This window comes from Limulus polyphemus, unplaced genomic scaffold (genome assembly GCF_000517525.1).
Source record: "Limulus polyphemus unplaced genomic scaffold, Limulus_polyphemus-2.1.2 Scaffold304, whole genome shotgun sequence".
NCBI classification, from domain to species: domain Eukaryota; kingdom Metazoa; phylum Arthropoda; class Merostomata; order Xiphosura; family Limulidae; genus Limulus; species Limulus polyphemus.
Genome location: NW_013665914.1, coordinates 452,071 through 475,095, shown reverse-complemented (window position 1 = coordinate 475,095; position 23,025 = coordinate 452,071). Strand labels below are relative to the sequence as shown.

At 34.1% G+C, this 23,025-nt stretch overlaps 1 protein-coding gene across 4 annotated transcripts in view; it reads right to left on the bottom strand.

The window, feature by feature from the left end:
- Positions 1 to 8,429: 8,429 nt before the first annotated feature.
- LOC106457215 (ecdysone-induced protein 74EF-like) overlaps positions 8,430 to 23,025 on the bottom strand; it is a 133,017-nt gene continuing 118,421 nt past the window's right edge. For all 4 annotated transcript variants that reach the window (XM_022383052.1, XM_013916608.2, XM_022383050.1 and 1 more), the window contains exons 7-10: positions 14,594 to 15,064; positions 13,849 to 13,911; positions 13,310 to 13,502; positions 8,430 to 12,695 (exon numbers count right to left, since the gene is read on the bottom strand). In XM_022383052.1, the coding sequence (XP_022238760.1) occupies positions 12,599 to 12,695; positions 13,310 to 13,502; positions 13,849 to 13,911; positions 14,594 to 15,064 (824 nt within the window). In that variant the 3' untranslated portion in view covers positions 8,430 to 12,598. The remainder of the gene's footprint in view (positions 12,696 to 13,309; positions 13,503 to 13,848; positions 13,912 to 14,593; positions 15,065 to 23,025) is intronic.

The window sequence follows — 23,025 nt, the reverse complement described above, 5'->3', positions numbered from 1 at the left end:
TCATATTTGTTAGCCACTATCAAATAAAGAAGGACTTATGGAACATATTCCACAAATAAAAAGAAAACATAAAGAACAAAAAAAAAGAAAAAACAAGATATGTTCCATTTCATATTTATTAGAAGTTTTCTGAATTAAATTATCATTCCGTGCATAAATAATGATAAAAAACATAGAGTACAGAAGTACCATGAAATTCGTTTCATCACCATCATCAGTCTTCTTCGTCGGAGGTCTGTTTCAAGTAGCACCTGTTTAACTATGTGTGAATATTTTCTTGTTACACAAAACACAAAGAGGGCAGCTGCGTTGCGTCCGATACAATTATTAGCCCTCAGGCTTACCGTTGAGTGAGTCACCGTATGACATATCATCATCGAAACGCAAAATCAGTTCATCATTGTCCTGTAAAATCATCATTAGAAGAAAAACAAATAATCCGAAAGACTGTATATATCTAAGAAAAAAATTTTAAATCCAACAATTATGCTCTAAATGAGATTACACTTAACTTCGACTGTATCTAATAACATGAAAAAACTGTTATATGATGATAGTAACTGGAGGACCTAGAGCTTTGAAGCAAGCAACACGTTTCTTATTTTGTATATTTATAAAACCCATCAAATAAGGTTTGATGATATCAGATAGTTTCATTAGATCGATAATAAACCAAACACGTTAATGTTCTCTATCTAATTTTTAAACCTAACACGTTAATGTTCTGTATCTAATTTTGTATAAAGCGCCTCTCTTACATATATTAAAGTTGATTTTGTTACAAAAATATTATTAATTTTATTACCTACATTTCTCGAAACTCTTATCCCCAAAATAATTCCTATTTACTTAAATATTATCAATGTGGACAGGTATATCTGAAGATCACGAAGTTGGTCAAGTCTGTAACGAGAACTAGGCTTTAATAGAACAGTTACAGGTGAATTTCATCCAATTCCTTCTTATCTGTTTAGATTTCTAAGCTTTTCATATATTTTATATCTCAAAATAGGACTGAAGAAAAGAGTAATTTGGCTTAAACTTATCCGTTTTTAATATAATATCGCAACTTACATTTTAACTAAGATGCCTGAAATCCTAATTAAACGTATTTGTGATATCTTTTGAGTTAGTGAATTCTCAAGTAGAAATGTTTGTGCTTATAGTTCTTGTCGGAAACGATTTTCCATGTGTTCGATGTCCAATGAGCTTCTTTAAAAAAAATATTCCACATTTTTTTAAATCACCAGCGCATCATAAGAATTTAAGTTATTTAAGCTGAAAAGTGTATTTATGATATTACGAAGTTTTAGAAGAATATAAACTATAAAGTAAAGCCTTTTTTCACATAATTTGTACTTTCTTGAGGATAACTTTAGAATAACTGTTAATTAGACTTTCCACTTATGGCCAGCGTTGTTATATGTGATCCAAACAGTTAAAATGATTATCATATTCAGATGTCAATAGAGAAAAAAACAAACCTGAAACAAAGTCAAAGTATTGCTTTTATATATTTAGATGGTATGCAAGGCTCAAAATGTTTCGCTTTATTTAGTAATATATTTGATATAAGGTATTTTTGCTCTACTAAGAACGAAAAATAGACGTTCGTTACATGGATATCTAGATTTTCGTCAATTTGTTATCGATGGACATACAATCTTAACATTTCCAGTATTAGCTCAATAAATTGTAAACCACAGAATTAAAACTTTATATTAATTTCTTACCACAAAAGTAATTGTAAGTTGTCGTAACTTCATGAAATTAAACCTTTGTTCTTCTCCGAAACACTATTATAAAAAAGCATAATAGGTTATATTCGAACCAAGATATAACAACTCCTGTTCCAATGAGTGGTCTATTTCAGCGTCTAGATTTGTAGAGTATATGCAATGGTATAATAATACCTTTTTAATGTATACTGTTAAACAAAAATAAACTAGCAACAAAACGTTGCATCGACACCTGAGGTCGTTTGTACGTGTGCATGTGTTGTTGTTTTCCTAAATGTGTTCCGCATATGTCTTTATGTACCTGTATCTACTGAAAAAACTCTAAGTTGTTTGGTTCTTCCATCGTCCATACGTTTATACCCAAACTTATTTTGTACTACACCAGTATATGATGTTAAATGTTTACAGTGTAAAACCTTTATTTTTTTAGTTCTCAGTTGATCTTTTTTTTTTTGAAGACAAAAAACATATACGAGTATACATATACATATATGAGTAAACATATACGAGTATCTGGTCGTTTGGAGAAAGTTTGCTACAACGATAGACAACCAAGTCGTCGAAACAGTGGTAAGTTAATAAGAACCAGAATTAGTTAGTGAAGGGATCAAGTAGGAATGTTGGTAAAGTACACCTGGATAAGATTCTTACTATTTAAACGAGTTGCAATGTTCTATAGTTAAATTACAATTCGTGTTGATTCTGAATTATAAAATTATTATGTGAATTTTTTATGTTAATATAGTATTTAAAAAAACAACATTATTTTTTACTTATTTGGTATTCGTCATTCTCTAGGAAGAAGAGTTGTTACCGAGAATTGGCTGTCTGTGTAGAATACTATGACATAGTGGCTAGCAAACATAAGACAGGATAGATATCACTACAGAAACATGCAATAAATGTCTTGATCACATTTGGTGTTTATATTATGGCATTTAAGTTCTTTGATCATTTAGTGAAAAGGTTTTTGTTTTGTTTATTTATTAGCGAAAAATGTGCTTAATACCCCATTGGCTAGATAGGGTTATTGTACCATCCCCCACACCCAAGAACCCTATCGCATTGGTCTTTTTACAGGGTTTAGAGTACCATAAATATGAAAAGAAAAGATGTTAACATTGAATATTTTAATAGCTCAATATTTAAGATGCACGTATTGTGTTTTAGCCCGAGACCGTTACAGAAGTGATTTTATTTGTGCTTATAACTTGCATAAACACTTATATTTGAGGTCAAATCTTACCATGTTACCATGGTCGAAAATTCAAAATTTTAGCACATGTTACTTATGTAAGGTCTTCTTTATGCACAAATTAAGATGGCTGCCGTAACTTGTGATAGTAATAACTTTGCTAATAAACAGATATAGATATTTTTGTTTGTGCTTATTTTCTTTGAGCATGTTCTCTTTCACACAGAACGCAGAATGAAATACCAAAGATATAATTTAGAAACAAATAAAAGAATTTCACGAGGAAGGAGTGAACAAAAGTTTATGTAAATTTTACTTGGTGTCATAACGATTTATACCGCTAGATAGCAGCACTTGAATCAATTGCTTAAATAAAAATTTTAAATAACGACATATTGTGGTTTTGGTTTAATTTGTGGATACTACAGAACCCTTCCTTTTTCATAGCGAGTGAGTGTTTTAAATTTCCGAAAATATATAACAAGGTAATGAATAACAAATGAGGCGTCTTAGAATTATTTACAGTAATTAGTGTTGACATTGCATCTAAAAATCACTAAGGGTTAAAGTAATTTTCGCTTGAAGGACCATTGCTCTATGTGCAGAAAATGTATCTTTGTTGAGGTCTTAATATATGAATATATGTAACTCACGTACTCTTCGACAGCTTAATGTTCGTTTCGGATATTCGAACAAAGCAACACAAGAGCTTTCTATAGTATTCATCCTGATTTTGAACTTACAGACTACAGGAAAAAAAGCTAGTCAACAGCACCCACTGCCACTCTTTGATTAAACTAATCAAATAGTGGGATTTCTCTGTCACTCTTATAGTGTACCAAGAGCTCTAAAGTTCAAAGCGTGAACCATGGAGGCTGGGAGTCACAGTACGGCATGTTGACCATTTTTCCAATCATGGCTCTTGACCTTCGAACTGCGTGGCTATTTGTTTCCTTTAGACTGTATTTTATCTTATTATATGATCCATCTATTACGTATGCAATTAAAAATGTCTGGCTACTTCATTTGAAAGGTACACAAGAATGGGTAACCGGGCTTTAATAGTAATGTCAAAGTCAATACACAAGCCGTTTTAATATTACACCATTTTTTCCTTTAAAGAAATTTATTAAAAACGTTCTAACTTAAGCTAGAAAAACCATTACCATATGAAACGTTCAATATATAATGGCTGATTTATTTCGACTTGGTATCAAGGTAATTTTTAAATGTCTATTGTCCTCAATAATACATAAAAGTTGAATTACTCTCTATATATTTGATTTTACGTATCACTGGAATACGTCAGTTTCTTTAGAACGTACAAGAAAACACACTCATCCCCATTCTATAGTTTTTTCATGAAAATATGTTAGAACATACGGAAACTTCATAGAGTTCTTATAACTAGGTTTGTTTGTTTTGAATTTTACGCAAAGCTACACGAGGGCTATCTGTGCTAGCCGTCACTAATTTAGCAGTGTAAGACTAGAGGGAAGGCAGCTAGTCATCACCACCTACCGCCAACTCTTGTGCTACTCTTTTACCAACGAATAGTGGGATTGACCGTCACATTATAACGCTGAAAGGGCAAGCATGTTTGGTGTGACGGGGATTCGAACCCGCGACTCGCAGATTGCGAGTCGAGCGCCCTAAACACCTGGCCAATATAACTAGGTAGTTGAGCGATTATAAAATCTCCGTCTGTCACTCATCAGAAGTTATCTGCTTTACACTTTGATACTACACTGGACAGCAAAAACCAGAATAACAAACCTCTCTAGGAACCATTAAGCATTTATTTACTTATTTTGGAACTTTAAATATATTAAACATTTCATTCACTCTTACGCTCTGGAAATATCACATGGGTGATGATACCTCAACTGACGCCTGCAATTGTCTGGTTAAATAATATAAGTCAATGTGGGCCTAATAATATATGTTAATATGAACTCATCAGTTAAATTCCGGGCATTAAATTCATATTTAGGATTATCTTGATCGTCAATGTGCCATCGAACAGAATAATATGTCATGAACATCGTAACACAGTAGCTTTTCAAAAAAGCTTTAATCCTATGTTCCCCTTGACACTTTATAATATTTAGATGGCTCTTGCCTCCCTCTTCCAGTTTACTTTTTATAATAATGTGGCAGCGACAACATTTTCTTTTTCTATAGAAAAGTTACAAAAATATTTTCTTAAAGAAGTAATGACACTCTTAAAAAAAATACAAGAACATAAAAGCTATCCCATTATGCACGAACACTGAGGGTACAAACCGACTCACCTTTATCAAATGTAATCTTAAAACTTACTGACTGTATGAAAGAAAGAGAATTACATCATACGTATGAAAGGCACATTTTAGTTTCGTGGACAGGCAGTTTCATTTCCTGTAGGCAGAAACTACGAAACCCTTTTGGTGTTTTATGTGTCGTTTTTAGAGTCACAGAGAATAAAATATTTAAAATCATTTCATCAAAATGTTCAAATTAACCATCAAGAATATGAAACTGCTGTAATTAACACGAAAGTGTATTTATAAGAACAGTAACAGCGACAATTAAGCAATTAAAGAATGATTCCTCATGCTGTTTGGGCGATTGGGAGTGACACCACAAGCACATCGAGAAGTGGGTGGGACCAGCTCCTTAGGCGATGATTGGTTGTTGAGGACACGTCATACAATAACAGATTGATCAGATGGGTGACGTAGTGTTTAATGTATGTTGGTTTCTCATCACAAAATAAAGTCAGTTATTAGATTACATAATATTTTTTTTATTAAATGGATAACTGTATTAATTCTCAGCAAGTTACATATGATTGATAGTAGTATGGTGTGATGTACTTGTATTAGAATATTAAATAATCAGTGCATGGCCTTGAACTGTGTAATTATTTGAGTGTTTCAATTAATTTTGATTGAAATAAGAATGTTGTGGCTGGCCAATGCACTACAAAATGCCCGAGTGGCAACGTGACTACGTACAGAAATACTATCAGCTAAGACTGAACGAGATTAGAAGAAAATTCTGTTTAGTGATTCATTGCCAAACTATGTTTGAATTATTTATTGGGTCAGCGGGGTATGAGTGAAAACTAAAGTTGTGGCGATACAGCGATACGATACCGAGTATCGATACATCGTTCGATACGATACGATACGATTTATGTATCTTCACGAATTTTGTCGAACTTTCAGTAAACATTATAAAACTTTTGTACAAAAAAATTAGAATTTCTAATAAAGTATTTTTTCGAAAAATTTATGATTCAATAAATGAAGATGAGTATATGTTGTCTTCATTTCTTCTATCAAAATATTACATGCAAAATAACATAACAAATTAACAGTAACAAAATAGACAGATGTTAATTAATTTTTGTATTTTACTTCTCTTGCCAGCTGCCATTTAGTTCATCAAACCCGAGAATATTAAAAAACACTGTAAAGTGTGAAGTACTTAAATAAGACAATGTTAGTAATTTAGATAATAAAGACTGTCAAACTTTGTAACAAACCGTTGGTAAAACTTCTGTATATAGATATGTATCATATCGAATACTATGATGAGGTACGCATCCCTACTGAAAACAAAACCAATTTGATGTGTGCTTCTACCATTCTTTGCCAACAATGACATTGATGTCAAGGACGTCACATTGATCGATGATGAAGATATAAGAACCACTGGATCTACAAATATGAATATTTTCTACAACATGATGCAACAAATATATTGTTTTACTACTGTTCTTGTACGTTTGAAATGTATGCGCTAGAAGTTGTATTTGATGGTGCTGTATTATGATATTGATAGTATCGTGCACACACACACACATATATATATATATATACATACACAACAACCAATATCTACTAGTCGGCGATTTTCTTGGTGAATTCATAGATGAGCTAGATGTATACAGTACTGTGCAAAAGTCTTAGGAAAAGGAAATATTTTGTCATTCTTTCCATTATATGGGGCTAATTCTTCTATGCCATAACAGAATGTACATTTCAACACTATGGTAATGCTTCACTGATCCTTGTTGACAACTGAATGAACCAGGGTGTGAAAACTTATCATTCTTTAGAATTCCCATATACCTGTACCAAGGGCATGTCATAAGGGTTCTGCTTGAATAAAAATACTGATCAAATTTGGGGTCTGAAATAATTGTCATGGTACCCCATGCAGTGTCTTAACTATATAGAAAGAAGCTAGCAAGGACATAGTATATGGTACTGGTATATTCTAGAATAAATCAATCTAATAGCACTCCACAAATAAACCTTGATAAAAACAGTGTTTAACACAATATATTAAGTTTTGTTGTCATGCCACGGCCCAAAAAACGTAGAGAATTGTCAGTAGAGCAGAGAGTTTGCATAAAAGCTTTACGTAATGTTGGTTGGACTCTCGTACAAATTGCTCCAGACTTGAAATGCTCCCCAAACACTCTCCAGACACCCTAGATCGTGAGGTCGAGACAGATAAATTTGAAAATAGGAAAGGAAGAAGCAGAACACCTAAATTCAATGATACTGATGTTAGTATCTTCGTTTATGCAGCATTCGGGGCAGAAGGAAGACTGCCATAAATCTCAAGCATGAGATAAACGACCATGTACCAAATAACAGAAATGTGTCCAGATCTACAATATCAAGAAGACTCAACGAGAATGAAATATTTGGTCGTATAACAGTTAAAAAACCTTTACTTTGATCTCCAAATATTGTCAAGAGACTGAAATTTGGTAAAAAGTACAAAAACTGGACTGTTGGTGACTGGAAAAGGGTGTTATGGACGGATGAGTCCAAGTTTGAAATATATGGTTCAAAGCGTGGGTTGTACGTCCGGCGGAAGAATAGTGTAAGATACTTATCTCAATGCATATCACCTACGATGAAGCATGGGGGAGGCAGTGTGATGGTTTGGGGGTGTTTTTCTGCTGAGGCGACAGGAGAGATTTGAAAAATAGATGGAATAATAGACCAGCGCAAATACCATCAGATACTGATCCGTCATGGTATACCCAGTGGTTTGCGTATTATTGGTAAATGATTCTACTACCAAGAAGATAATGACCCCAAATATTCATCTAACCTATGCAAAAATTACTTAGCTAAGACAAAAGCTGCTGGGGTCATTCAAGTGATGCAATGTCCCCCACAGAGCCCCGATCTCAACCCAATTGAGCAGATCTGGGATTTGATAGATCAAAAACTTTACAAATCAAAAGTTACTTCCAAAGAACTTTATGGGAGTGTATTAGAGACATTTGGAGTAAAATCCCAAAGGACATTTTGATTAAATATGTTGCAACAATGCCTGAAAGACTGTCTGCAGTTATTAAAGCAAAAGGGGACACACAAAATATTAACTGTTTGCTGAACTCAAGCACTTTCACAGAGTTCCTGTTGTACTAAATATGAATATTAATAAAATTTTGATGTTTCACCTGTAATTTACTTTCCATTGTTCTTTGAAAGTAGCCTGAAATCTATTTTTTTACTTTGTTTTAACACTTTTGCACATTACTGTATTTCATAACATCCGAGATAGTGGTGATCCCAAGAATTATGCCTATATTTGTGAAAATGGGAAGATATTCCATAATGTCTGGTCATTTACCCTTAATTATTCCAAAAGTCATTTTATGAATTTAATATTGATGAAATAACATATTTTAAATGTATTTATAAAAATTAAGAAGCAGAAGATTGGTTGCCGATTATTATCACAAGACCCAGAAACATCTGCAGACAAATTAAGAAAAAAATATACAACCACAAGATAAAAAAGATAACACTAGCCAGTGTGCACAAAACTTCATATGTTAAACGACTTCAACACCTTATCCTATGGATTCTCCTTATAGGGTAAGATGTTGCTGGAACTAGCCTCTCATTAGGGCCTACAGGCTGAAAATGGAATATAGGCAGGATCTTGATGTCTGTTTCCAAGTTGCTCAACTATGATATTATGCTGCTTATGTGCCATAAAAACACTATAAAACTAAGTTAATTATCATATTTTGCCATTTTCCTTTGTGTTTTTCACGTGGATTCTCGTCTACAGCATCTGTTTACCTGTTTAGTGTCAGGCCCTGTGGTTACTAGTGAAACAAATTAGTGAGTGAACTGTAGACATATGGACACAATATGACCTATCCAATTCCTGATAACAATTGTATGGTTTTTTATGGCAATTATCAACCTCTGTACTCTGGATTAATGCAAAATCTTCTAAGTATTCAATTTAGCAAAAGATTGCCTGATAATATTCATGATTATGTACAGCTGAATAAATCAATTTTATTTAAAACAAAAGATATGATGAACAAACCAAGTGCAACTTTTTATACAGGGAATTCACCATCTGTACTTATCAGTAATATATATTGTACAAATATTTTTCCAGCAAGTAAAATAAATAAGAAATCTCAGTTTGAAGGCACATTATATCATCATCTTGAAGAATATAAGAGGATAAGTTGCAGAAGAGTATATCAGTAAAACAAACGTTCCCAAGCTGTGTCAAGTACGTTGAAGAATCTTACCATAAAATAATAAAACAATCTTTCGGATACTTACGAATCGATTTAAAACTCAAATATCAGAAGAAATGCACGTGAGAAAGGAAATATTTCTGGTGATAAATGTTGTGTAGGCACTCAAGTTAACTTCAAACAAAGATCACTATTAATTTACCAACACGATACAGGCCATTACTGAGCTTGAAAGATTTCATCAAAATAATGGTTCATGCGTGATTAAAGAACTCACAGTCAATGCTTGTTTGATGGCAACATACAAATGTTTTTATTCAAGCCATCCTTACCGAATGATCGGCTCTCTGAGTACCATTGCTGACAAAGTGATTGAGTAAATCATAACATTCATCATTTCTCTTGGGACAATAGGATTATCACTATCCATGTTAGTTGATCGTGGACAGAAAGTTGCGAGAGTGTTTCATGGCAATGTGCACAAAGAGTACAGTGAAAGCCATCATCCTGTAGAATGCGCTAAACGTGCCATATTACAACTTGGAATTGTACGAGTATCCTCGACTCAATCAACTAATAACATTTTCATCAATGTGCCAATACCACACGTTTGATTAAACCCACTCCTGTATAAAAAACAACAACAACAAAAAAAAACTGATTGCATTTGTTAGTAGTCTGCTATGCATTGAAAACACTTAATTTGTAGAAGTCAATTTATGGCAATGTCGCAGTTAATTATACAACATCGTGTTCTATTCAAAGTGACAAGTACCCAAGTACATGAGATTATTTCAGTGACAAAAATGAAATTTATTTTGTGTATTTGTGAGTATATGTTTGAAACATTCTGAAAGGAAACACCTCAAGGCGAGCAGCCAGCTCGTGACGTTACTTCCAATTATCCAATCAGCGTGAAACAGCATCTTTTCATTACCTTAATTACTATTCAAAATTTTAACAAGGAGACAAAAGATCTTATTATAAAAGAAAAAAACTGACATGTTAACCATTATTGAGGACATTAACAAACAAACAAAAAACACTTTTATGTAAGAAAAATCAGTTGTTCAAAAAAAGCGGTTTTTCTACCACTGCTCATTGCGCCAGTGCTTTATTTACTTGATAAACATACCATAGCGAAATAAGTATATCAGTAAAGGATCACTCTAAGCAAATGGTACTCGTGTCCAAAGCACTTATGGAAAAACGTATATCATAGACTGTTTGGGCTGTAAGCTGTAAACCAAACAACTGTTTTCAGGAATATGTCAACAGTTCAATCCCTAATTTGTTTTACCACTAACCTCTAGTCCTGACACTCAACAGATAAGGTGTTTCTACTAACAATCCATGCAGAACAACATATAAGAACTGAACTCAGCAGGTTAGCGTGGGCTTACTCTCAACATTCAAGGAAACAACATACTTCTATGTGACGAAAATATAGGTATGTACAAGCTAATCCACTCTAACTTGCAAATCACGTAGAACAACGTTTAAAAATGGATATCACCGAAACAGCAATTATTTTTACCATCATACAACTCCACCATCTATATTACAACGTGTGAATACGTACCAATTGTGATGAAGGTTAAGTCATTCATGGAGATGAAACAGAAGAAAAATTATCGTATCATTAGTTTTAAAATTATTCTACAGTACTTTTGATGAATGCAAGTCTTGCAAACAGAGATTGCTGTGAATTCACGCACATCCCACTTTGAAAGTATGTATTTTATTCATGCACGTATTTTGAGTAAAACAACCTAACCTAAACGTTACTGTTCCAAATAAGTGTTGTTGTTGAAACATGGTGTAGTGTATATACACTACACATTCAACTGTGAGTGGAAAATTTTTATTTCAGAAATAGTGATTTACAGAGATAACCAAAAATTACTTAAGCAATGAAATCAAGAGAATGATAACTAAGGTATTCTATCACGATCCTTTCGAGGACCACATAGCCATGAGTGAGAGAGGATCACATCACTGAATAAGGCTCAACAAATCAAGTCTTAACATGTAACAGGTGCATACTAAGGCAATGAATATTATCTAACTCTGACCCTGCCAATCAGCTCTGCATGTAACGTTACCCTACGAATCAATCACTGCATGACTAGCTGGCGACACAAACAGTCAGGACCTCTATGAGGCGGCCAATCAGGGTGTGTATTATTTACTGCCAATCCCCCAATCAGAGTGAAGTGGTATCCTTTGGTTGCCCAAATGCCACCAGTACTACTCACAACGCTAAGAAGGAGACAAGATATCTTAGTTTAAGTCTTCAACAAGCTGATAATACAAACTCAGAGTTTTGACGACTTAAGATATTGGTAAATAATGTTGTTCTGAGTAAAAAGGTCGTTTTGTCTTTTGAAATGCTTTTTCACTTAAATTTGTATAATAGCAATTAAAACACAGGAAATAATAATCCATTAGCTTAGAAAATAATAACGGTTGTAGTTTTCCAATAATTTTATTTCTTGATACGAAGGCTGGCAGAAGATTACGATTAAATCTGCAAGACCCAATGTTCTCAGGAAAAAATAATTTTTTGATAATAGAAAAGTACTGAAAGTTTCTTATCATCTTCCGATCATCACATAATTCACAAGATATGATGATATTAAATCAATGATATATGAGAAGGATGCTAATCCATACCTTAATCCTTCAAGTGTCGTGCCTTCAAAAATGGCATGTTGGGTGAGAACGTTATCATTTTCACCAGTCTTTTTTGCCCACATTAATCATGTTTCCTATATACACATAAAGAGTTTATTGGGGCAATTTTTAAATGAAGTTCCCATATCAACTTCAGTAAAGTAACCTTAGGTCACTGTTATGACAAAATAAATAAGAATAATTTGATACTTTTGTTTGTAACAACGTATAAAGGTTTACATGATACAAAAATATATTTCTTCCTCAGTTGATTAAAGAGGTCGGTTACTTTACAGGCTTTTAGTGAAACAATGCTTGTATCATATCACCAGACAACAGTGTCGTCAACAACAAATCTACTTCACTGCCGTGAGTTCCAAAGTCATTACATCATAGACACGATTCTTTCCTTACAAAGCTTTGCGACAACAAAGTAATAAAATGCCCTGTTTACTATCCTGGTCAACCGATCTCTATGATATCTTTTGGAACCTCCACAAATTGGTAGACTAGCCTCTGTCCATCCACTTTGGCAAGAATTCCTCGTTGATAGTAATACCTTAAAGGTAAAGAAACGGTAAGGGTATTTACCGGATTTTTTGGAATATTAAAAAAACAACGAATATTATAATTGTTTGTAAACTGAGTAATCCCAACTGTAATTATTTCTGAATTCTACATTACATTTATAAAAATCAAAAAATGGATGTTACACACGTTATAGAATGCTTTCCCTTTTCAAAACGGTACAGCCTAAAAAAATAGGTAAATTACTGAAATTATAAAAGATAAATGAAAACAAATAATAGCGGGAGCAATAATGATTTTATATTTTCCTCTAGTGCTGAAAAGTTAAAACTTTTATATAGTATATTGTTAATGCTATATTTTATATCTCTTTAAGGCAGTAATAATCAATTCAGTCATTTCTTAAAAATTAACGATTATTGTAAGTTCATTTCAATCTAATTTGATATATATGTATATATATATGAAAGTTTAAAATATACTGAAGCTAAGACTTATGATTGCTATAAACCAAAAAGTTTGTTTAATTGTTTGAGAGAATTTCGAGCAAAGCTATATAAATGTCTATCTGTGCATAGGCATTCCTAATTTTGAACTGATACAAAAAAGAAAACATTCGCCATGAATGCATTATCCAATACATACCTTAAAGCACGACCCATTGTTTCATAGTTCATGTCAGGTTTGTTTTTATGAAGTCCCCATAGCTTTGATACTGCCTTGGAATCGACAAGCTTGAAAATTCCCTTATCTCTATTTGCCCATTTAATGTAGCGTGGACAGCAGTCTTTATCTTGAAGTAATTTCAAAAGAAATTCCCATAGGTACGTAGTGGAGCCTGAGAATTGTTCGAAAATTTAAATATTTTGAAGCACCCAAGAAAAAATCAACCATTTGTCAAGGAAGAGCAAGGAAACCTCAGTTATTTTATATCTCTTATACATTAATATCCGAAATTGTATGTTTAATATATATATGTGTTATACGTATATTTTAAATACTGAACCAATAATATTGTTTCTGAAAACTGACCTAGGAATTACTGGAAGAAGGTAAGGCGTGATAAACTTATGACTCCAATCAAAACTTCCAATATCCAAATATTTAGGATTACCAAACTAAAGATTATCCTCCACTTAAATTGCCCTAAAATCTAACAATAGAGCATATTTAGTGTATTTTACCTTCACGGCTTTTCCGTTTCGTACAAGATGCTGAGTTGCCTTTTGCATTCTTTGCTTTTCGTGCTGTTAAGATACGACACATTTTACATTAACATTTTAACTTCACAATGTTAATTCTTTCAATAACAATAAAATAATTTACTATGATATATAACAAAATTCTGGTCTTTCTAGTTATGGATAATACTAGCGGTTTGTTTTCACTTTTAGATAATTCACTGGATAAAAGTAGTAGTATAATTACTGACGCCAAATTACTGGAATAGAAAACAAATATTTTCTAGTATGACGTAGGTTGTCTAGATAATTAAGAAATATATTAACTGTTATTAGCTCGATATACATATAATGCAAATCAGTTAATATTATAGTATTAGATTATCAGTACGAAAAACATAATTTAATGCAAGCAACACGTTAAATATTAAAATTTACGCATACTGCAAACTTAAATTTATAACTCATTGAAACGTTATAATATTTTAGCTTTCTACTAGTATTCAAAACAGAGCATATTCATCCATTATTAAATCACGTTTAAAGATAATGATTATAAAATATAATTAAAATAACAACATGAGAAACCCTCTCCCAAGTTCTAATGTTGGTGTTATGCAATATCAGTAAAATTAAATAGTGGTCAACTATTTAATATTTATTTAAAGTCTCTAAAGCTGTACAGATTTGAGATGGGTCATGAGTCTCGCCTTTAGGTTGATTTGACCTTGCATCTAACTAGGTGTACCTTTTTTCTTAGGTTTTGATTGAAAAGACAGGTCTGTTACGTAAAATGACGATTCCAAGTCGCCAAGGGAAACAGTGTTGTGGGCTGTAGTGATAACTGAAGTTGGAATGGCTGATGTTTTTCCTGTCGCACTTTCTTGTGAGAAATAAAGCCCAGAAGAGGAAAGAGGACCAGAGGAGACAGAATTGGTGAGAGTTACGGGTCTGTTCCCCGATGTGCAGTGAGTGTGTTGATGGCTTGGGCTGGTAACCTGGAGATGTGGAGGAGAAGTTTCTAGATGCTGTTTCGAGTATTGTGGGGTATAGGGAAGTTCACGAGTGCAAGAATCCGAAGAAGTAGAGTGTACGGTCGTACGGAAACCAGGACTGTGTGTACTATGGAGGTTCTGGTGGTGAGTTGATTCAGAGTAGGAGTGAGTGGGAGACAGTTTGTATCGGGGCTGTGAGTAGTGTCGAGAAACGATTCCTGGAACTGTGGAAGAAAACAGAACAAATAAAACAGTGAATAAAATATGTCACTAAACATCGCGCAATATTCAGGTTGACAACAAAACACCTCACACAAACACACGATGGCTGTTCTAACCCAGGCTTTCAAAGAGCAAAAAAGAAGCTCCAATACTTCTGAATTTTACTTATTTAATGCGAAATAACATTTGTGTAATATGTAAATGAAATAACTAGATGTTTCTTGAAATTATGAAATCTAGGTATTCAACACTAACAAAAATATTCAGTCATAAATAGATAACTAAGTAGGAATAAAATAACTAAAAACACAGGGAAATTACTTTATTATATTGAAAGATGTGTTGCTTACGGCGTTTATTGTAAAGGCTTACATAGTAATATACACAAATTAAGTAGGTGGAGACGTATAAACTTCACATTCGTCAATATTTCATAAGTATTGGTAAGATATTAAAATATTTGTTTCAGTTTGCTTACGTTTAGAATTATAATTTATTCATTCATTTACAGTTGTTGTTGTTGTTTGAAGTTAAGCACAAAGCTACAAAATGGGCTATCTGTGCTCTGAGCCACGGATATCGAAATCCGGTTTCTAGCATTGCATTTCTGCAGACATACCGCTGTGCCACTGGGGGGAGGGTCTCATTTAAAGAATCAAGAGGTTAAACCAATTACATATTCTTACTATATTTGCCATACATAAAACGACATAATAAAATGTATATTCTGTAATCGACATTATATACATAAAAATCGGGAAGAATCAAGAGAAGCATTTAAATGAATATGAAACATTTCTAAAGAATCACATACATCATTATACTCTGAATAATGGACTACAATAATGGTATTCCTTCGAACACAGAGAAGATGAAACAATATCACGTGTCTTATTGTAATGGCTGGAACACGAATTATAATCATATTTAAAATCTGCAGGCAATAAATTAAACATCAACAAGTATAATATTCTACAGACCAGAAATGAAACGCATGAAAGTCTAAATATTTATCAAAATGATAATAACGGTTTAAAGTTCAGTTGAATATTAAAACAATTATTTTAGTGCCGTGTGTGAGAAGCTAATAAACAGAGAATGTTATCATAAAAAGAATAACGTTTTAATACGTTATTATGTAATTTTTTGTGAAATTAAAATTTCTGTAACTAAGAGTATCAGTTGCTAATACAAATCGCATCTCAGCGATCTCGTATCTTAGCAACCTATCACATTTTTCTCCAACCTCGTGACATTGCAAGACTTTGAAAACCTTACCAAATAACACATTACAGAAATAGGATCTGACATATAGAAATTCATTTGCATAGCAAGGAGGAGTTTTATGTTGTTTTAAAGCTAACTGGTTGGTTGCTGAATAGGGCAAGGGGGTTGCAGAAACTACCTCTTTGAACGTTGATGTCTTTTGATGTTTCCTTGCTCTTTTCAACTTGTAGAATAATAATTCTTACAATTTATGTACATAATATCTAGAAACCTTTAGAAATACTTCCTAAAAAAATCAGAATGAAATATACATTTAGATAAAGAAAATGACCAAACAAAGTACTAAAAACAGTTGAACTCTTTATTTGTCTTTAAAATATTTTATTTCTTGATTGAACAGGTGTTGTTTTTGTTCTAAATACTTCACAGATTTTATCTACCTACGTTTTGAATACAAGTTTTAAAAAGGTTATATCTGTAGCAGAAAGATGACATTTGTCTCAAGTACTTATTTGCTTTCTTAAAAGGTAACAAATATTCCTGACTTTTCCATTGGTTGTTAATCAAATTAAGGAAAACATTTAAAAATTATTAGCCGTAAATATCACAATATAATGTAAAATGGTATACCACTACAAAATGATAATAAAATACGTTTACTCAATACAATAAAAATTGAATCAGTAAACTAAGAGAATATTAAAAACATTTATGCACTGAGATTATAGATTCCATAAGAAACATGATATTTTAAACTGTTGTCCACTAGATGGCGAAGCTTAAAAAGAGCACTGCCAACGCCAATTTTTCTGCCTTTGTTACAAAGTTAACATAAACCACACATTGAATAATACCCTTTTTCTTAGTATAGTAAAGCAACCATACTAAATAATTCATTAAATTTCGGATTTATTGTCTTTAACTGAAACAAAAAGAAAAAAATGGAACGCTCGCATAGGCGCCTAACAAGGGTGCAGAAGAAGCACGTGCCACCCCACTTTGAATATTGTTTTAGCAAAACGTTTTCTTACCTCGATCGTTCGCTAACTTTTTTTTTACACTTGTCACCCTCACTTCCACCCGAACCTTTGACTAAGTGATTGCTTGTACATTTAGCGAGAAAGACTATCTTCAAAGGAGGCTTACATTACGTCAGCTTGTATGACTAAAAGCGGAAATGAAGGATGACGTACAGTTTGTATTGATATTCATGCCGCTCTGGGAAAATACGATGACGTGGTAAAATAGGACTTTATACTTGAGGCTACAAACATTAATAACCTTTTAGTAATTACACCTCAAACGATTTTATATTAATCATTAAGTTAAATTACTTAGCATAAACATATGTCTATCTCATTTGGTTTAATAATAATTACGATGCAGAAGATTATCGCTTTAACTAATACCGAAGTCACCTTAAACCAGCGACGTACTTGGAGTTTTTACCTCTGTGTGTGTGTTTGTTTGTGTCAGCAAGATTTTTCGAAAACGAATGGATGGATGTGGACGGAAGTTATATACATTTGGACAATGACCCAACATAGAAGTGATTAGTTTTTGGAGGGTCAAGGTCACAACAAATCCTATCTGTTAACATCGAGACTGATTTTTCACATAATTTTTGCTCTATAACTCAGTCAAAAAGGACAGGATTTTGATAAGACTTTGTGGACATACGTAGAATACTATTCATCGTTATCTTGTCAAACATGGTTCGTGTTCGTTGATACCGACAAGCATAGGGACACATTTTCGTATTTTTTTTTGAGAGCCGAATATGATCAACGCCACGTGGCAGAGGTGTGCGCTTTACTAAGTGCCCCTCTAGTTTGTTAATGTTTTTTGTTATGATTATGGTAAGAAAAGTTTCCAGAACAGGTTATGTTTAAACACAACATTTTAGTTGCTGAACATCGTGGTATCACCTGAAAAAATTCTGAGAAAATACCTCAATTTTTTCATTGACTTGTTACGGGCGGAGGGGGGTGAAAAATTTTTTTTTCTGAAAAGCATCATAGGGTGGCTCAACGTTAACATCTCTAAACCGCATTAACTAAAAATAAACATCGCCGATGAAAGGTCAATAAGGAGCAATAACTTTTTTTGTTTTTTTCGTTTTTCTTTTCAGTGGTCCATGAGCGATCGGCCCGGCATGGCCAGGTGGTTAGGGCGCTCGACTCGCAATCTGCGGGTCGCGGGTTCGAATTCCAGTCACACCAAACATGCTCGCCCTTTCAGTCGTGGGGGCGTTATTAGGTAACGCTCAATCCCACTATTCGTTGGTAAAAGAGTAGCCCAAAAGTTGGTGGTGGGTGGTGATGACTAGCTGCCTTCCCTCTAGTCTTACACTGCTAAATTAGGGACAGCTGGCGAAGATAGCCCTCGTGTAGCTTTGCGCGAAATTCAAAACAAACAAACAAACTAAGAGCGATTTTGGGAAGACCAGGTCTCCGTTTATCCTACGCGGTTACGCGCTTGAAAAGTACTCAGATTGGTATTTTAGTGTAGTTAATAAGTAAGAACTAAGAGCGTCTACAACACGATATGAAACGCGTGGTTAACCCTAAAAACATTTCACAGTTTTAAAAACACCCCAACTAACGTTATTTCGTATTATAAAGCCACTTCACATGAATAGAATACTTTTATTCTGAATAATATTTCAAGTTTCTTGATTTTTATTGTTAACATAACGTAAGAACTAAATCAACATTAACTGATTATTCTGTATTATGATTACTAAAATTACAGTCATGCCAAATAAACAGCGTTTGATCAAAACATCAGCTTATGAATTACAGATGATATTATTCAGTTTAATAGGATTAATGTATATAAGTTCATTAGATCATAATCAAGAACATAAGAAACTCACTCAGGCATGAGGAAAGCAGTTTTAGCTCACTTTCGCCCACATTTTCTTTATGCGAAATGCATTCTAATGTTCTTACTCAATATCAGTTTAATTTATCATTTCTTAAATGTTTAATTTCACAAGTATTAGGTAGTATTTACTGTGACCCTGTTGAAGCAAGAGATCCGAGGTTAAGGCCAAATTCTAGGTTTAAAGTCAACAATCTGATAAGAACAAAGGCTTCAAGTTATGGAAGTGCTGGCGCTTGGACCGTTGCCAACTTGCAGATGGGCCATATATTTCAAGAGAAAAGTCTTAGGAACATTTTCTGTGCAATGTTTTATAATTCAAGTTTATCGATTGAAAGTTGATGAATAATGTTGTTTCTAAAATTAGAAATAGCGTTTTTGTTTTTGGTTATAACTACTTAATGTAAAAATTATGTCGGAACTGTATTATGTTTAAAAATGTAGATTTTCTCTTTCAGCAGTAACGAATAACACACAAAAAGTAAAAACAACAACAACAAGAGAGAATCCTCAGTAGCCGCGGTACTTGATATGCTCTTAGGTAGGATTAAAGTAAATTAATCTATGAGACCTTTATTTCCTTTTTATTGGCTAAATTTTTGTGCGCCAGCAATACCAACCGCGGGACGCGAGTATACCCAATTCGAATTTATTACTCATTAGGATCTCTATTAGCCTACACTCAAATTGAAATTCTTTTAGGCAGGATTAGAGTAAATTAATCTATGAGTCTTTGAGCGTGGTCAAATACATCAATCGAAAGGGTTTGACCTGAGTCCAAAACTATAATTATATCTCAAATCGGTTAAGAAATGACGGAGCTATGGGCTAAACGTTTGTACTTGAAATACAAAACAATCTCGGAGCCATTCTACGAACCGCTATGCCATGGCTAAAAAAAGTATTTCTTACATAGCTATACAGGCAGTAGAACTCTTAAAACATAATGCTACTCAGAAAAGATGCTGAGTGAAATCTTAATCTGTACGCAATACCATGTGCTTTAATTTATGTTTGCAACGCTTGTCTTTGGCCACAAACGTGATTATGCTTCGGGAACTACAGTTGATGTTCTTTGTAAATAATAGCTTATTCCTTTTATAATAGTTAGCATGATTAAATCTTGTTGGTTATAGTGTTTAAAATAATTTTGAATTATGATTACATGTATGAAAATTAATTTGCATTCTTGTCTTTGTGTGTGTGGATATGGGACTTACCCAATATTCCTTCAACTTGACCACCACTTAAATGGATTAAGGGGCTCTTTACCGCCAATACAAAATACTTAATGTAGATTTAAAAAAGCTATCCCTCGTTTCATTTCAACGTTTAGTTTACTTTTTTTATGTCATATTTTCGAAGCGGTTTGTTTGTGCGTAAATAAAAGGCTTGAAGCTATGACTTCCCACTTATCTTTCTTTGTCATTATGTTAGGTTCAAAATCATCAAAGAGATTATGTGAGTAAGTTTTTCTTTCTTGAGTAAAACTTAGAATGCAGCATAAATACAAGGTCACCTTCCAAGTTTAACTCATTTCAGTTTGAGCTTTGTCAAATATGAAGGTTATTATAGCTGAACGAATTGAACAAAAGTTCTGTTATGCTGATAACATGTGTGTGAAAAAGATTGCTTGAGTAAAACTTAGAATGCAGCATAAATACAAGGTCACCTTCCAAGGTTAACTCATTTCAGTTTGAGCTTTGTCAAATATGAAGGTTATTATAGCTGAACGAAGTGAACAAAAGTTCTGTTATGCTGGTAACATGTGTGTGAAAAAGATTGCCAAAATATCTGGATAAGGTGGGCATACAGTAAACAGACCACTCTGAAGTACAAAGGGGCTTTAACGATTGATATCAATGTAACTTTTTAAATTTAAGGCTCTATTTATTTCTTAAAGGTTCTGCTCGTTTTTAAAAGTCGTACTTATTTTTGTTTCAACTTATAAATGCTCCTACAGTGGAACAGCGGCATACCTGCGGACTTACAACGCTAGAAACCGGGTTTAGATACCCGTGGTGGGCAGAGCACGGAGAGCCCATTGTATAGCTTTGTACTTAACTACAACCAAACAAACCAACTTGGAAGCCTCAGGTCATTCATAGAGCATAGTCATGAAGAAGATGGGAATTCTGCAGAAGTTGTCAAATTTAGAGACACCCTGAGGAGCACGATAACGCACATGCACAGTAATTACACCCGACCAGACTCAGAAGTGGTGCAACAACGCTGATCTCGTTACTCCCATTGGGAACGACAGAGACAAAAACAGGGTGCTCTTCCGAAAGACTCAACTTCCTTTGGAAGTCACTGGGGATGACTAGAAAACCACATCTGGTGGTGCACCCTCGAAATTCCTTGCAGCTTGTGGTATATGCAATAGATGAGGGACTGAGAATGCTGTGTGCTGTGTCGTGCATGTACCTGGTTCATGGTTGCCAATTATGTCATAGCACCCTCCATATTTCAACAGCTGTATGTAATCAGGCCATCACTAGGCGATACAGCTGCGTTTGGCATTTATGCATTCCTATCACGAAAAAGCCACATTGTAGGTGAGGAACTGCTCGTAATATCTACGTGTGGCAAGCCTAGTTGTGAACCAGACCCTACTGAGATGATGGTTGATTTTGAGACTGCAGCAATACAGGCAGTTACCAATATTCTAGCTCAAAATGTTAATATCAAGGGTTGTTTCTTCCTCTTGACGCAAATCACACAAAGAAAGGTATAGAATCGCAATGGCCAGTAATGACATAAAATGTTCATGTAGAACGCTGGATAGTAACTCCTTTCTAGGGATCCTTTCAAAAAGGTTGAAAAAGAAATTACCTTTCTGAAAAACAATATCCCCCGAAAGAATGGTAGACCTGGTCTCCTACTTTGATCGCACATGTGTGACTGGTGCCTTCTGTCTGATACAATCACCAGTTACAAATGACGATGACGCACCACCATCAATGATAGTTCAACGACTGTACCCCATGTTCCCATTTCCAACTTGGAATGTGCGTAATATCACACTACGTAAAGACGACCACACAAACAACTTGTGTTAGGTTGGAAATCCGCCTTCTTGTAGCTGGTGGACCACAAGCACCCATAATTCTTCACAGCTATTGATGGTCTGAGAAAGGATGCTACAGTGATGAACACAGTGATACTGCAAGAGGGTTTGGTTTGTTTTGAATTTCGAGGGCTAGCTGAGACAGCCGTAACTATGTTAGTGTTGAAAGATTAGAGGGGAGGAAGCTAGTCATCACCACCTGCTGCCAACTCTTGGGCTACTCTTTTATCAACAAATAGTGGGATTGACCGTCACTTTATAACGCCCTCACGGCTGAAAGGGAGAGCATGTTTGATGGAACGGAGATTCGAACCCGCGACCCACAGATTGCGAGTCGATCGTTCTAATCACCTGACCATAACAGGTTCCTGCAAGAGAGACTCAGACAACGACCATAACAGGAGCGTCCAGAGACCTTAACAATATCTTCAGCGGCTTTTCAAGACTCTGTATGAAAACTTGGCTGCAGAAATAAAAACACTAGAGGAATTTCTGAGGTGTGAGATATTGCATCCGCTTCTAATCTAACTAAGCATGAGTTTATAGTCTCTTAATTTGGCAATTAATAATGAAATACAAAATTGCGCTTGTTACATGTGACACACTTTTGCTGTGTGCTAAATATTGTTAGAGAAATACACAATTGCGCTTGTTACACGTGATGCACGTTTGCTATGTGCTAAGTATTGTGCGCTTTGTTAATGTAATATGCAATAAGTTTGTTTGTTATGAATTTCGCACAAAGCTACACGAGGGCAATATGCGCTAGCCGTCCCTAAT